The sequence below is a fragment of the Schistocerca piceifrons genome, chromosome 5 (genome assembly GCF_021461385.2).
Source record: "Schistocerca piceifrons isolate TAMUIC-IGC-003096 chromosome 5, iqSchPice1.1, whole genome shotgun sequence".
Classification (NCBI taxonomy): Eukaryota; Metazoa; Arthropoda; class Insecta; order Orthoptera; family Acrididae; genus Schistocerca; species Schistocerca piceifrons.
Genome location: NC_060142.1, coordinates 12719237 through 12737294, shown reverse-complemented (window position 1 = coordinate 12737294; position 18058 = coordinate 12719237). Strand labels below are relative to the sequence as shown.

The 18058-nt window shown below is 46.5% G+C and overlaps 1 protein-coding gene across 1 annotated transcript in view; it reads left to right on the top strand.

The window, feature by feature from the left end:
• Positions 1–18058, top strand: part of LOC124798081 (dipeptidase 1-like) — a 200103-nt gene that overhangs the window by 116992 nt on the left and 65053 nt on the right. The window contains exon 6 of the mRNA XM_047261322.1: positions 728–797. Within this exon, the coding sequence (XP_047117278.1) occupies positions 728–797 (70 nt within the window). The remainder of the gene's footprint in view (positions 1–727; positions 798–18058) is intronic.

Below are 18058 nucleotides of genomic sequence, written 5' to 3'. Positions count from 1 at the left end.
GAAGAGAGCGCTCTGCACTATCTCCGTATTGTTAGGGTCTGTCTCGATGCGACGTTTCCATGCGATGGACTGGTTGTCACGAACCATTGTCCTGCTCTCCACAATCTCTTGACTTAACACCATGTGATTCTGCTTATGGCCCTTGTCACAGCAACACGTTTACGCCAGAATAGTTCGCGCCATCAGTGACCTAAAGGACTGTATACGGGATGAGATACCATCCATTCCCAATCAAATGCCTGTACGGACTTGATAGGTTGAGTTCGCACTTGCAGCATATCATTTGAAACATTCGACGTAAAGTTAATAAACTGTTTCTACCATTTGAGTTGGTTCAGATGGCTCTGAGCACTATGGGACTTAACATCTATGGTCATCAGTCCCCTAGAACTTAGAACTACTTAAACCTAACTAACCTAAGGACATCACACAACACCCAGTCATCACGAGGCAGAGAAAATCCCTGACCCCGCCGGGAATCGAACCCGGGAACCCGGGCGTGGGAACCATTTGAGTGTTAACATCATTTTGAGGAACCTTGTATATTTGTATTAGCCAGATTAATACTTTCATACAGTGTTCAGAAGATGCAATGAAAATGATGAAACCTATTTGAACTCCTTTGTTTCTCTGTACATGTAGCTACCTGTTTCTGATGCGTTACTGTTACTGTTCCTTTCCTCTGTCGTGAGTACGTACAGCTTTAGGTGACTCGCCTCTGTTCCAGGGCAGACTGCTCGCTGGTAGATAACCCAGGACAGCGCTCAGAAAACAAGGGCCTCACTAAGTTCGGCAAGGTCTGTATCACTGACAGTCGTTATGTCTACTAGGACACTCCCTTTACCAGTACTAGCAAAGTAGTCCAGTCTTTGTATCACTAACACGAGGGGCATTCAACAACTAATGCAACACTTTTTTATTCTTGGCCGACTTCGGTTTAAAAAATTCGCAATTCGTTGCGGGACGTCGTGGAATATTCCCGCCCCAGCCCGTACAACTTCATGAAGTCGATAGATGGCGGCGCTGTACGTGACCTTCAGAATGGCTTCTGTCTGTAACAAATGTGAATTCCAAGCAAAGAGCTACCACTGAGTTCCTTTTGATGGAAAACAGAGCATCGCAGTCATTTATTGGCGCTTTCACAGTGTCTGTAGAGACAAAACCACGGTGGGTCGCTGGGAGAGACGCGTGCCGTCATGACGGCAAGGTGGCGCAAACGTGTCCGACACCACCCCGCTGCCCAAATGGACGTCTCTATTAGTAGTGCTGGCTGGCACTCTCGTCTACCAGTTGGGATACACCTTCCGCATCCACCCTACAGCCCAGATCTCGCACCTTCCAACTTCCATCTCTTTGGCCCAATGAAGCATGCACTCCACGGGAAGCTGCGCTTGGGTGACGAAAAGGAAATTGACGCAGAAAAACGTTGGATTCGATGTCTAATAATAAAGTGCTACCCTGTGGACATACAGGCCCTCCAGTAACGTTGTGTAAGGCTATTGCATTGGATGGACATTATGTTGGAAAATAGGGTTTTGTAGCCAAAGGGTGGGAAATAGTATGGTGTATTGGAACCCTGAATAAAACAAACCAGCTTTCATAAAAAGAACGTGTTGCATTACTTACTGAACGCCCCCCGTGGTAAAGCAGTGACGTCCTCATTCGAGAAGTCCTAATAGAGTAGCAACCTTTGTCTGTTTCCCAGTCCTCATAAACTACTTCCCCATTAATTACATCAAGTTCCAGTAACATAGTATCTGTAGGCATTGTATAGGTCCTACTAAGGCTATCCCCATTCATTTTACCAGTCTAGTAAAGTAGTATTCACACTCATTATAATAGTTCTAACGAACAAGTCCTTTTCCAGTAATTATGCAGGTAACTGCGTGTGACAAGCTGAAACTCTGTGGCGCACCGAATTTCGACTCCGGAAACATGCCTACAGTGGCGCCACCCGAGCCTGCACGACGCGCCGAGCAGAGCCCTCGGCCTGTCACAAGGTCGTCCCGTCTCTTTCCAAGTTTCTGAAGAGGCTCTTCCACAGTGGTGTGGCAGCAGAACCTGCTAGAGGCTGGGTACGGCGGCCAGATTCAATTAACCACAGCCCGCCCACACACAAAGAGGATGCGTTGTCAGGGACAGCACCGAAGTTCTGATAGTGAAACAACTTGCCCTGTAGTGTCAGTGAACGGCTATTAAAATAATCGCATGCAGATGTCAGCAGACAAGCCTACAGCTCTGCCCTATTTTCTGGGGAAGCAATAGCGCTAACATCAGCAGCAATCGAACATGCTGCGATGACCACATCTGCAGCAAACGGACTCACTCCAAAGACAGCCACAACAAAGTAAGAGCAAGGAACATTGTAAGTGCAACTGTCCTGGATTCATTTCTGGTACTTCCAAGGTCCAGATGAAGAATTTTGCCACGCTTTTTTCACTCGAATTCAGAGATAATAGGAGTTGTACGAAATCATTCCACATTATCTGAAATTTATTGCTTATCCAGTTGCTATTTATGTGAACAAACTTATGTTGTGGAGGACAGATTAGGGTTTGGAGGGTATATGAAGCGAATTTGTTTTCAGGAGTTACTGATTTGCGTGGTGTTAAGCGACTTTTTCAGTTCACGTTCCTGAAGAAAGAGTCTAAGCAGTATTATTCGTTATCTTGAATTCGACTGTTGGCCTGACTGCTTTCAGAGGCGTGACCTCCACGACAGTGGACACAGCTGCGGCCATCAGCAATGTTCGCAGAGGTCCAAATCCGAGGTCACCTTCACATGGGAGCAACTATCAGAGCATCTCGTTGACAGGCGACACAGTTTCCACAGAGGTATGTGGAACTGTCGGGCAATATGCGGCACCAGCAGAGCCAGAGCTGCCACCGACACACCCCGTCGTCAGACGGCACTGCTCACATGTGAGCGACGGCATCATCTACACCACACCACTGTTGCCCCTACATTTTTTTATTCTATTTCTATATCAATCTGCAAACAGCTCTCTCTCATTGAAGTTTTAGGAAGCAAATCAATTAAAGAACTCAAAAATTTTTATTTTATGGACTCGTATCACAGCTTCATAATGGACTGAAGTAGAATGGCTATGAGGGTTCCACCACACTTCACCGATCTTGAATCCTGGTTCTGTGCATTCATTGACTCCACACATGACGCCACAACCCAAACTCCCCTTTATGGTGTCATGCTCAAGATATCCGATGCCACACTGCTCTTTTGTGTGACATCATTTCTGCATTATAAAAGCCATTAAAACAAAGCAGCCATAATATTTCGCTGAAAATTAAAAAGAAACAGGCCATTAATATCCTGGGCATGTTCAAAGTACCTGATCAATCTGAATTTTTCCACATGTTCAAAAGTCTTCTATTATTTATCAAAAATACATAACGATATTGTCAAGGCTGGTGTAAGTTGGCCGTAGTGATTTACCTTACAGGTTAGGCAGCACATTTCGATGAGCTTAGTTCTGTAGATGTGTAGTGTGTGTTGACCTCTATGATTGGTTCTACTAGGTGTCAAGATGATGGGCATCTCCCAGCCTGGGGGTTGTGCGTTCAGTGGTTTGGCAAGGGCTACGGGAGGCATGCAAGAGTACAAGATGGCTGCAGCGAGACAATGTGCATATACACTCTTTATTACTCTAACAAGCTATAGCAGTTACAGGTGCACCCTGTCACCTAGCGTCCACCCATGGTATCCTAGACCAGTAGTGTGGCCAGCTGTCGACCTCGTGGTCCACAATGGTGGCATATAATGTTGAAAGGACAGCAGTAGCTGCTGCCCCAGCAGAGCGAAGGGAACTGGAACACCTGTCTAATATAGTGTACGACTCCCACGAGCACGCACAGGTGCCGCAAGACGACGTGGCATGAAGTCTACTAATGTCTGAAGTAATGCTGGAGGGAATCCTGCAGGCCTGTCCATAAATCCGTAAGAGAACGAGGAGGTGGAGATCTCTTCTTAATAGCACATTGCAAGGCATCCCTGACACGCTCAATAATGTTCATGTTTCGGGAGACTGGTGGCCAGCGGAAGTGTTTAAACTCAGAAGAGTGTTCCTGGAGCCACTCTGTAGCTATTCTGTACATCTGGGGTGTCGCATTGTCCTACTGGAGCTGCCCAAGTCCGTCGGAATGCACAATGGACATGAATGGATGCAGGTGATGAGACAGGATACTTACGTATCCACTTACGCCTCCACCAATGTGAACAATCTCCTGCTGACATCCAGGATCCATAGATTCATGAGGTTACAATTTGTAGCGAGACGTCCGACCAGGCAACATGTTTCCAGTCATCAACAGACCAATTTTGGTGTTGAAAAGCCCAGGTGAGACATAAAGCTTTCTGTTGTGAAGTCATCAAGGATACACGAATGGGTTTTCAGCATCGACAGCCCATATAGACGATGCTTCTTTGACTGGTTCGCACGCTGTCACTTGTTGATGGCCCAGCACTGAAATCTACAGCAGTTTGCGGAAGGGTTGCACTTCTGTCACGTTGAACGATTTACTACAGTAGTTGTTGGTCCCGTTCTTGCAGGATTTTTTTCCAGCTGCAGCGATTTTGGAGATTTGATGTTTTACCAGATTCCTGATTTTCACAGTATACTCGTAAAATGTCCGTACGGGAAAATCCCCATTTCATCGCTACATCGGAGATTCTGCGTACCATCGCTCGTGGACAGACTATAAAACCACGTTCAAACTCACATAAATCTTGATAAGCTGCTATTGTAGCAGTAGTAATCGATCTAACAACCGCCGACCGCAGTGCCCTATTCCCCCTGTTTACATATCTCTGTATCTGAATACGAATGCCTATACCAGTTTCTTTTGCACTTCAATGTCTGCACGGTAGGCACTGCAGGTACTGACTCTGACGTCCAGACGACCGTACAGATGGCGAATACTGTCCTGGGACACGCTGTGCCACGCCTGCTCGCCCTGTTCACGTAGTTCTGTAAGAGTTGTTGGTCGACGAGTCTCACCAGTCACTCCTCGTCCCGTCACGTCCCACACGTGCTCGACTGGAGCCGAGGCCGGAGATCGCGCTGGCCAGGGAAGTTGCCGCACGTCTCGCTGTGCACAGTGAATTTCATGGGCAGCGTGTGTGTTGAAACAACACATGACCTTCCTGTTGCAAGAACGACAAAAGAGCGGGTCTCACACCATTCCGCACGTACCGACAGCTGGTTAGCATCCCCTCCAGAAACATCAAAGGTGAACGAAAGTTGTAGTTTATCGCACCCCGAACCTTAAGGCTCACCACGTCCACGCCACACGCGCAAACGACCGGGACTCGTGTGCAGGCAGAGCCTGCTTTCATCTCGCCGTTCCATCTTCCGAGTGATCCTGCGACGCCACCAGCCGGGCCGCGCACGTCGATGCTGTGGAGTGGGCTCACAACCGCTCTTACTTGCGCTATGGAAACTGCACGGTCTGTGGCTACTGCCCTTAATGTACGACGATCCTGGTGTGCGCCCAGAATCTCGTGGACGGGTGTGAGAACGCTCTTGTGGCCACTGACACCAGCATCGTTGCACAACTTATGTGGCTGTTCTCCGAAAGGACCATCCCGCCCTTCGGAAGGCCAGAATCTGACCCCATCCCGGCCTTCGGAAGGCCAGAATCTGACCCCTTTCAAACCCGCTTTTTACGGCTGTAGCTAGCACGAGTGCATCCTGTAGCTTGGTTCACTGCTTGCATCCCAAGTTTGCATCTCACTGAGTCTTCTGGTTGTGAGCATTCCCTATTAAAGAGTAGACACAGGTAACGCTCTGTTAGATATTGTCATTATGGTATCTGTTGGCGGACGAAGTTCAAACTGTTATGAGTACGTCTACTATCCCTCACGTGACACATGCCGTCATTAGATCATATTCGACGTCCTCTTTCCATGTGTACTGTTTTTTTTTTTTTTTTTTTTTTTTTCTGCAGTGCCGTAGGAAAAGCAGATGCCACACTGAAATTCATAGGAAGAATCTTAAGGAATTGTAACGCATCCTTGAAGCGAGTAGCTTCTACCGATTGTTTAGTACTGTTCATCAGTCTGGGGTCCTTAACACGTAGGACTGACAGAAGAGACACTGAAGATGTAACGAGGAGCGGCACGTTCCGCCACAGTGTCTCTTGGTCCGCGTGAGAGCGTTTCAGAGATGCTCAACAAACAACAGTGCCAGAAGCCACGACAGAGGCGTCGTGCATTGCCGAAAGGCTTACTATCGAAATTTCGAGAGAGTACTGTCCGGGAAGAGTCAGACAACGTATTACTTCCCCCCAAACACATGACCACGACGAGAAAATTACAGAAATTAGAGCTAGAGCAGAGGTTTACGAGAATCATTCTTCCCACGCACCATTCGTGAGTGGAACAGAGAGAGAGAGAGAGAGAGAGAAAGGGTGAATCAGCCTTTGGTACCCGAAGTGCCCTGCGCCACACACCATTAGGTTGCTTGAGCAGTACGGTGTGGATGTAGACGCAGAAGTAAAATAGCAAGATCATTGCGTGGCATGTGTGCTCAAACATTGAAGTTTGAAATAATTATGATAGTTTATTGCAATAGTGAGACAACTACAGTCTTACACAGCAATCTTGTTTCTCGAACGTATGGTATCTATACGATATAACTTAAAAGTCTACCCTCCTACAACTAACTTCAACATGGAATTCGGATGAGATGTCGATCCTAGTTTTCATGTCCTGAAATATTATCCGTATATATCAAATCTCAACCAGATTTAAGTAAACGCATCCTAAAGTTTCGGAGAGGCAAGGACTTCAGGAGAACCCGACGGAAGAAGTGCAGATTTAATCAGAGTTAACCAAGACAGGAGTGAAATTTGAATCCACACATTATGCGTTATATAGGGTGTTCTTAAACAATTCATTGAAATTAACACAGGAGGTAGAGAACATCAAAACAAATAGATTTAGTTATGGTACATATGGGTCCTGTAGGGTTTCTGATGCCAGGGACGACTTACATAGAAGGTAGCTTAGCAAGTTAATAACAGCAGTAGCATTCACAGTAACTGCTCGAATGCGCTACCATTGACCTGTATGGACGCAGTACATCGTCGGACCATTGACTGTCGTGTGCTTTCGAAGATACCTCACGTGTCCGCAATGGTACCAGCAGTGACGGCAAGTCTAGCGGCGATGTGGTGTTCTGTTTGGACAAGGTTTTCGTACACCAGCTGCTTCATAGGCGGCTAGAGGAAGAGGTCAGGTGGCGTCGGCTGCCGGGCCTCAGAGCCACCCCTGCCGATCTCGAAGGCCGCGCTCAGCAGACTCCTGACAGCAACGCTGGTATGGGTATCAGCCCCATCGTGCTGAACTACATCCTACCTCTAACATTCAGACGTACATCCTCCGGCAATCCTGGCTGCACATTTCCCACGAAGATGCGATTTCTTCGTGCGTTAATGAGAAATGGAACAATGTATAGTCCAATCAACCTATCACTGAGAATGCTGGCCCACACATTAACACTGGATCGCAGTTGACGACCACTTCGTCGAGTACCTCGTGGATCCACATGCACCCAAACAAACGGAATGTGAATACTGAAACACCTCTCAGGATTGCGTTGTCGGTGTACGGCACCTCGGCCGGAAATAAGGAGTGCAGGGCAATCTGTTGCAAAAATCGTTATGCGAAATGCGTGCGGTGGGGAATATTTTTAGTTGTGCCGGCCAGAGTGGCTGGAACCGCGCGACCACTACGGTCGCAGGTTCGAATCCTGCCTCGGGCATGGATGTGTGTGATGTCCTTAGGTTAATTAGGTTTAGATAGTTCTAAGTTCTAGGGGACTGATGGCCTCAGAAGTTAAGTCACATAGCGCTCAGAGCTATTTGAACCATTTTTGTTCAGTTGTTAGCGCCGCCACGCGCTGGAGACGGAAGGGATGAAGCTGTTGGTCGTGTGACACATTCCACACAAGGCCATGTCTGACGCCAAGAATGTACACACACGTCGTGTACTTGTACATGGAGTGTTTTGAACACGTCGCGGGATATCGCCTTCCATGTCCGAAGTTGGCGCTACCCAGCTCCACGGGAAGTGGCTGTTTCACGCAGCAGGTTATGTAGAAGTTTGAATTTTTGGTGTTGTGGAACCTGTCGACTGGGAAAGCGCTATCGATACTCTCTCACCGCAGCTCGTCCATTTACATTCACAGGCCCGCATACGAGCCGCAGGTCAGCCATTTCAGCATATGTAAACGGCTGCATGTTCACTGTTGTTGTCGCAGGGCGGTAATGATTGTGAATAAAATGATGTGTTTATAAGGAAGTCACAGTTCTTGTCACGAGGCGGTGATGCTTGTGAATGAATCGCTGTGTTCTTCCAAGCAGATCTCAGACCGAACCGTGTGTACACAGAGCGGTTTAGAATGTCAGTAGACATTCCCGGTTAGCGGCACCGACATAACGTCGTACGTCAGCAGCACTAACAAAATGTTTCCCAACATCAGAAGTTAACTTCACAGACCACATTTTCCTTATAGGAATTTATCGGTTTGATGTTCTCTACCTCCTGTATTAATTTCAACGAACAATTTCCGAACATAATTGTTAAGGCTTTCGTGGCCACTTCTTGAAAAACTGCCTGTTGGCTTCTGTTTTGGGCTCTTCGGCCGACGTTTGTTTCATGGTTCTTTCGACATTTCGCCAACACGAGTGGCTGGTATCGTTAAAACTTCATCCTCCATTTCTGGTGGTAGACTGAAGTCGAGATCGCGACGTCAGATTACATGTACCTGGTGCGCTCACATCCAAAGGCTTTTCCGTGGTCATTTGCGGTGCGGTCCTCCCCACGCTACCTGCAGCACGGCAATCTAGGATCCGTTCCCCTTGAGGCTTTCTTCCTTCTTCTTGGAGCTTTTCTCGTGTTTGTGTATTTCTATAGCTTCTTTGAGCGAGCAGGTGTGGTAGCTGTTCTCTACAACCAGAACTTCCATTACTGCGTTGTTGGCCACACACAGCGCTTACTGTGCCACTGCCGGTTTCACCAGCTGCCGCATCCTGCAAAGCCGCTTATCTTCTGTGGCGCTGGTGTTCACTGATCGTTCGGTCACTACAGATTGTACCGACGCCTTGTCCAACGACGCAAGAGGAAAGCGCCATTGATGTCTTCTCTCGCCTTTCTGTCGCGGTGCTGCCATGAAGGGGCTACACCGAAGTACTTGAAATGTAACCGTCTATTCACCACCGCCCAAGCACATCGTATCTACGATACAATGGAACGAGCTTTTCTTCCTGAGCGAATTCTTGCAACACAGAAATACTTGGCGAAAACGTTTGAGGAACTGTTGGACGTTTCTGTCAAAGTAAGTAGCGCAGTGCATCGAGACGACTCGGACCAGGTAAACAGCATCACTGATAGGAGCATGCAGAACAAACTCGAGCGCTGCTCTGAGCGACAGAAGAAAAAGTTTGCTAGATGCGAGAAGCAGACTGACTAGGAGACGGCAGACATGTCACGCAGGGCGGTCAGCCACACTGAACGACAACTCGACGTAGAGGAACAGTCTGTCCTTCAGAAAGGAGGGAATTTCGCTGTCATCCCGAGAACTATACCTATGGTGGATATCATTACTAATACCGAAGCGGCCATTTGGGCCCTTGCATGTGAAAGAGCCGAGGAAATACGCACTGAAACAGCCAGGACACTGTGCCGAGCAAAACCACCAGCTTGCAACCTGAAGGAACAAGAGATGAAAGCTATCAAGAATCCTAACGCACCTTGCAAAACCTAAGGTGTGGTACAAATACAAAAATGGTTTAAATGGCTCTGAGCACTATGGGACTTAACATCTATGGTCATCAGTCCCCTAGAACTTAGAACTACTTAAACCTAACTAACCTAAGCACAGCACACAACACCCAGTCATCACGATGTGGTACAAATACGTCGATAGTACCTTCGTTTTATGGAAACATGGTGAGGCACTGCTCACTGACTTCCTAAGACACTTGAATAGCCTCCAAGCCAACATAAAATTTAATTGGAAGTAGAAAATCACAAACAGCTCTCCTTTCTAGATGTGCTGGTGACACGGAATGGTGAAAACCTGGGATACGGCGAGTGTCGAATACCGACACACACGAACCGACACCTGCACAAACTGTCAAATCACCACCCGAGCCAGAAAAGAGGCATGACTAATACGCTCGTAACGCGAGCAGGACGGATATGTGAGCCGCAGAACCTCAGGCTTGACATGCAACACCTGGCTAGCGTTCTGAGGACTAATGGGCACTCCATCAGTCATATAAAAAGTGTAACGGAGTCAAACACTCCGCGAAGTCACATATCGAAAAAAGAAAAGTCGGTTACGGCCTGCCTGCCTGACGAACAGAATCGACTGCATACTGTGCAAACAAGGCGGAAAGGCAATTTATAAATTAACAAAGAAAGCCAAAGAGCATCTGAGATCGACAAAGGAGAAAAGGGAACCACTTGCAATGTCGCGAATATACCGCACACTGTGTACATGCGGAAAAGTTTGTGTTGGAATGACTGGATGATCGATCAACACGAGAGTCACAGAACATGAGCGACATTTCAGGCTGAGGCAGGCGCAGCTATCGGCAGTGGCACTGCACGCGCTGTGCCTGACCAGCCACACAGTAAAGTTCGCCGAGTGGGAAGTTCTGGCTGTAGAGAAGAGCTATCACAGCCGCTTGTTCAAAGAAGCTATAGAACTAAACAAACACGAGAACAGCTTCAACAAGAAAGAAGAAAGCTTCAAGGTAAACGGAACCTGGATTCCCGTGCTGCAGTGAACGACTGTTGCTGGAAGCAAGAGAACCGCACAGGAAATGACTACGGAAAAGCCCTTGGACGTTAGCGCACCAGGTACATATGTTGCAGCAGAAATGGAAGATTCAGCGAAGGTGATGGTGCAGCTTCACTGACTCCTTTAGTGAAAGTGGGTTATTGATTCTAGTTTTGCCAAACAATCTACTTATACTAGGAATAGTACACCATCTCTAGTGAAGGTATACCATGGTTACAATAATGAAACATAGTCATAGTTGGAAAGTTGCATCTTATGAGCTGCAAATAAACGACGTAAAAATTTCAATAATAATGTTTCGGACTTCAGTGGCCTCAGAACACCTTATTTAGTGGGATAGTTCTGGTAAACCACTACTAATTTATAGTATCCATTTGGTTGCCATTGGAAGTCGTTGAGGTCAACTTGACATCTCGAATTTAACTCTTTGAACTGCACGGGCCTCACTACTGTTCCTTTCTTCTGACCTTTTTGTTTCGTTAACAAGTGTCACATAGACTAAGATAAATCTGGACATCTCTGTATCTAATGTTATGGTACTTCGGCTATAAGCATTTTATCATTCTTTCGCGTCCACTGTGATCAGTCAGATGCAGAACATCGTACAATTCTTCATTACGATGTAGTGCTTAATCTTGCCTTCTTCGGTACAAGGCTGTACTAATTTCGTTACTCCATTCAGTTACAGCATTTCATACCTCATCAAAAACTTTTAGGTTTTGCCATCCTTCTCTCGTCCACATTTTAGTGATTTAACCTCGCTTATAATACTTACTTTTCTCTGTCCACGAAGACAAAACTAATTGGGGTTTCGCCATTCCACTCAAAGACGTTCGTAGATCTTCACTGATTCAACCATAGCTGCACTTCTGACAACCATTGCTGCACTACTCTATAACAAAACAATAACTGGCTGACAAAAGTTACATGCATGGCGATGCCTGGTACCACTGTTGGACGCATTCACTAACAGGTGCCACCTCCACTAGTGGATGCGCATTCTTCAATTCGTGGTAAGCTTTCACTGATCATTTTAATAATTGTATACGTGCCCTACGGAGGCTTTACTTTGCGTAAGCACTCACTTCCACTGTAACACATACAATCTGCGGGCGCTAGGTCGACTTCACTCCCCCACCAGCATTGGAGGAGCTTTAAAAATGCCTGTCATTCGTGTTCGCGAAACGTCAGACAGAAGCCAGTAGGCAGTTTGTCAATATCCGAACACGCTGTATATCTAATAAGTGTATCTGTAAATAATTTGCACCTCGTAGATAAAATTTCTGTGATGCAGATGTGTTACTTAAAATCCGTCTTGATTGCAAATTTTTTTTATTTATTTATTTATTTTTTATTCATATGACCGGTTTCGGTCGGTGATGTGACGTAGCATGTGAAAGTTGCTGTATTTGGACGGGTTACACCTGTAACTGAAATATCAGATCTGAAGATGGTTTTGAATGAACCGAAACCGGTCATATGAATAATAAAAAAAATTGCAATCAAGACGGATTTTAAGTAACATTATAAAATCACTGATTGCTGTTATCCCATAAGACATTATGTCTGTTTTTGCAAAATGATGCAGATGTGTTCACCATCTGTGCCGGAAGCTATCTCTGAAAAACTCTGTGGAAAAATCCTGAGGCGGCAGAAATTATTCCAGTGACTCAGTCTGTGGTAGCAGGTGTCTCGAAGTTGCCGAACGACAAAGACTTAATTAGGAGTAAAGGGTCGGTTCTGGACGAGATAACGAAGTTATCTCAAGGCTACTGATAAAGACATTTGGTGTCAGGTTGCGTACTTGGGAACCTTCGCTCCCCCACTCCCAGTCTCCCAGGAAACCATCGGACATTGCTTAAGGTCGATCACCAAGGGGAAAACCCAGGCAACTATGTCATGTGACATAAATATGGCGGTAACTCCTTATGAACCAACGAGGACCACGTACCTCCTGCACACCTTCGTCCTTTATAACTGGGACACTTGTTGAGAGAGGTTAACCAGGGGCCGGACAACATAGGAAGATGACGTGTCTATTTGTTAATAACAATATTAGGTTAAGTCACGTCACTTGAGTTATATTTGTTAATACCAGTATCACGTGACACCAGCAGAGACCCTTAATGAGACAGACACACTGTTATGTGTTTTTCCATAGTCTCCCCATTTTTAAATATATGCTGAAATTTTCCTATTTTATAACTGGAGACACTCTGGAGCAATGGCCGAGGTTGCGTCTAATCTTTACAACAAATTATATCAGTATGGGTCTATCTGTTAGTAACAATACGCGTATTATGTGGCACCAGCAGAGACCTCACCCTGGTAGAATTACAAACGCACTATTTTTACGTATTTTTCATACTTTACTTAATTGTACGTATTTTAAACAATTTTGCTGCTTTATAAATGGAGACAGTCTTCAGTACAATTATAGGTCGAGTGTGTTATGTTAATAACAAGTCACGTTACTTGTTTGTTTGTTTATCATTTCGAGGCACCAACAGAGGCGTCACCCAGACATGTAATATTTACAGATTTATGTATTTTCCACTATTTCGTGCATTGTACCCAGTTGCGTGTCATACCTCTACAGAGAGGTGAGCAGTAACTGCGACAGCCCCAGCGAAAATCACGTCGTCTGCTGGAGCGCAGATCACGCCCTCAGACTATGACTTGTGGGTAAGTAGCCGCGAACGCTGATGATCGTAGACACAGTGCCCAGCAACTGACGAGAAAGTTGAGGTTGGTGTCAAACATTGCTCGCGATCGCGGTAAAAACGGAGAACAGGTCTCAAGACGTACATACAAATACGTACCGATGTCCTCGCTGTAGTCGCTGGATAAAGCTGGTATGCTGTGGAAATCCTCATACGATCGTGACCACCAGGCCACGAACGCCAGTCCTCCAGATGTCTGCCTAACACTGCGCCAGACCATCTCCACAGAAAGTGATAGACAGATTTGGACAACGCGTGTGTAACCACGTCCGGCCCAGTAGCTGACACAAATGGCGCTCAGTCGTCCAGGGAGGGAGCACCTCGCCACAGCAAGAACCTGTCGTAACTTGTCGACGCCTTTCCAGGTAAACACCCCTAAATTTTTAAATTACAAGCACAAGCCTTCCCGCTCAGCCGTAATTTCTCTATGTAAACTAATCTGAACTTGTACACACGTACGCGCTCACCAAAGGCAATCTGTGGTCTCCTTGGCGGCTAATTTTTTCTAACAGTTTAAGCGCCAAGCACATCCCTACCGCCATTCTTTCTCTCTGGTCCAGTCAGGAACATACTCCCTGCAATCGTCATGCTCTTGAAATTAGCGTCGGTGACTCTTTTTTCAGCCAGGTGGCCACCAGTTTGGAATAAAGCCTCGTAAAAAAACAAACCGTGCAAGCATGTGCGTCATTACTATAAGCATCATATACTAACAACGTTAACATCCGAGTGTGGTTAGTAATTTCACCTGATCCACAACATTCCAAAGACACACGGTGGACAGCTAATATACCGCCGTACATGGTACGAAAACCTGTCTGTGCTTTAAAAATGAATATCTCTCTAACGTGGGCGGGACTGGTGCAACAAACGTATTTCCCCCCCACTCCACTCAAGGCCCCTCCCCCCCCCCCCCCCTCCCGGCCCCGTCCTCGTCCCCGTCCCCGTCCTCGGACACACTAAGCGTAATTCATAGAAGGTACGTAAACAATAGGTTGAATGGTTAAATCTGCCAGACATGTGACACTGGCAATATAACGTCACTATAATATATGTAAGTAGATGCGGGAATAGTCATAACAACGCAACACGCAAGCGAGGCGGAGAGATGGTTACAATGTCATAGCCGGCCGCTGCAATCCTGAACCACGCTGTTGCTACAATCACAGATTCGACTCTTGCCTCGGACATGGACGTGTGTGATGTCCTTAGGTTAGCTACGTTTAATTAGTTCTAAATCTAGGGGGCTGATGACCTCATATGGTAAGTCCCGTAATGCTTTGAGCCATTTGAACCATTTGATTTACAAAGTCACACAGTAGCCTCGCAGAGGTCACGATACCATAAAAGGCGACCTGGAAAGTGAGCACTAAATACTGATAAACCGATTCTCCAGTGACCAATTACCAACGTGATTCAAAAGTATAAACAACACACGTACAATGATGCATTGTAAATAGAACGCCCCGCACGTGCCTCATAAGCTGCGACTCCTGCTGAAGCCACTGTGAGTCTGCAGACAGCCCTGAGAATAAATATCAACTTTCGGTAGTACAACATCTCTCTCACGCGTCATACATGATGAGCTCTCTCATTGCCTTCACGTAACCGCGAGAGAAATCATATGCAGAGTGAAAGATGGGAGGATCACCGAGGAGCAGCACTCCAGAATTGTTTTCCAGAGGATATCGTCTGACAGCTGGCACCACCTCGGTCGCAATGCGGCAGCTGAAGCAGTAGCCGAGGATCGCCTACACGCCGCCTGTGTCAGCGGAAGCCGGCGATTGATAACGACGACAATGTGTGCTGCTGTAACAGCCGGAGGAATAAAAACGTACTAAAATTAAATTATATAGTATGCCTTTGATCTGCTGCATACAGTCTTATTAACAATAAAAGCATTATTTAATAGTGAAAACACTCCTTACTTCTACCCATTACAATAATACCAGCAGATGTTGGACGTTAAGATTGTAGCATGAACCCAACTCTCACATGCCATTAAAGTTCTGACAACATAGTGTTATTAATGACAAATCACAAACTAGGTAATATCGGAACCTAACACTTCTGAAAGTAATTGAAAGTAACAGTTGTAAAGTCTGCCTGTACAGCGAAGTCGTCTATATTGGGACACCAACGTTCTGACATAAACATGGAGTAGCTTGGGTTATGTTTGCCACTGTGATGGGACTCATTAAAAGAAAAAATGGCGTTCTGACAACATATGTAGTGTTAAATTACGATCGATCTATGACAAGTGAGATTCATACACCGTTTACTACGAAGGAGAAAATAACAGCTACAGTCAACCAATGTGTGCTATAAGTTTGCTGACCAAGTTTTTGTAGTAACTCTTTCGTCACTGAAACACATTTTGCATAAACCATTATAGGTCCTCATTTTCTTTTTTTCAGTAGAGTATCGAGGCATTACATCCTACGGTTACCGTATAATCCGTTAAAACTACAGCCCCCGCCAGCTGTTCCGTCCGTGGTCTGCGTCGGCAGCCGCGCGTCGGCCATAGCGGAGACGCCGGCGTCAGCTTCTGTGATGGCGCTGATGTGAGATCCGGCCTGGGCGCCAGGTCGTGTTGTTTGCGCAGGGTGTTCTTAATTAACTCAGTGCTGGTTCAAAAGCCTTGCTAAGATTATAGTCGCCGTCGGTTTATGCTATCGCCCATGATGCAAATTTCTATGGCATCTATAACGACGCCGTTCCAGTATTTGGAAGTCTATGCGAAGATTCTGATACGTTCGTACTCCGTCGCGTGATTCTCGTACAAACAGCGCTCTGCGACCGCTGACTTTTTGGGATACATATACCGAGTGTCTCTCTGGTGTTCCCGGCAACGATCTCCAGTGGTCGCACTGGCTGTCCAATATGTGTCTTTCTACACTGACGTGGAATACAGTAATGTTCGTGTTTTAATGGGCGGGCAGAAGATAGTTTTTTGTCGGTGCTTATTCAGTATCTGTCCGACGTTTCCCAATAGCGCACCAGTGTACGGTACAAAGGGGGTGGCTGCCTATTTCTTTGTGACTTCTTCCGTCTGCACAGGTAATACTGTTGTGATCGGGCGGTCAGAGCCTAATTTGCCATTCTGGGTACCCGTTTCTTCGGAATACAGTTGCGAGGTGTTCCAGCTTCTGGGACAGACTCTCTGCGTCTGAAATGGTGCGCGCCCTGTGCACTGGTGTTTTTAGTACCCCATTTCTCTGTGCAGGGTGACGGCAGCTCTCTGCATGCAAATGCGGGTCAGTGTGCGTTTTCTTTCAATACACGCCGTGGGCCAGGGTTACTTCAGTTCTTCTCTTGACCGTGACGTCCAGAAATAGTAATTTATCTTCTGCTTCGGTCTGTGTAGTGAATTTGATGTTGGAACGTATGGAGTTGAAATGTGTAAGAAAGTGAAGTAGTTCGTCCCTTCCATGGGGCCAGATGACGAACGTGCCAACCACATAACGGAAAAAACGTGGGTTTGCATTTGGATGACGCCAGGGCTTACTCCTCGAAGTTCTCAATACATAAATTCGCGACCACAGGGAAGAGATGGCTGCCCATTGCGACTCCTTCCGTTTGCTCATAGTATTCCCAATTAAAAAGAAGAATGCGTGGTCATGGCGTGCCTGAAAAGTTCAGTGGTCTTCTGGTCAAATTTCTTACGAATAAGCTCTAGTGACTCTCGCAGAGGTTCCCTGATGAATAACGAAACGACGTAAAATCTCACTAGCGTATCTGAGTCTTCCACCCTGAAGCTGTCGAGGCGTTTTACAAAATCCATACAAGTGCAGATATGATGAGTGCATTTATCTACATATGGACCCAGTATTTCCGTCAAGTATTTTGCCAGCGAATACGTTGGTCCCCCACTGTTGCTGACATTGAGGGGCGTCCATTAAAGACTTGGCTGTACATGTCAATGAGATAACAGTTTCTTGGCAACCTTCTCTGGTAATTCTCCGTCCCTGAGAAGACCTCTAGTCATATTCTGCACTTTCTTTTGGGGGTCTTCATTGATCTTCCTGTAGGAGTCTTCAAGTAGCAGGCTTTCCATCTTCTCATTGTAATTCAAAATGTTCAAAAGGCTCTGAGCGCTATGGGAGTTAACATTTGAGGTCATCAGTCCCATAGACTTAGAACTGCTTAAACCTAACTAATCTATAGACATCACACACATCCATGGCCGAGGCAGGATTCGAACCTGCGACCGTAGCAACAGCGCGGTTCCGGAATGAAGCGCCTAGAACCCCTTGGCCACCGCGGTCGGCCTCATTCTAGTCCTTGTGGGAAAGAACAACAGTAGCGTTGCCTTGGTCAGCAGGCAAGACAACAATCTCAGGGCACTCCCTCAGGTCCAGAACAGCTGCCCTCTCTCTGCTGATAATGTTCGAATTCGCTGGGTTACTTCTCGTCGGAGCACAGCCGATTTCACGACGTTCTTATTCAGCTGCCTCACGGGATAGTCGTTCCGCACCTTGTTCATCTGCGCTGGCGATGTCAGCGACCG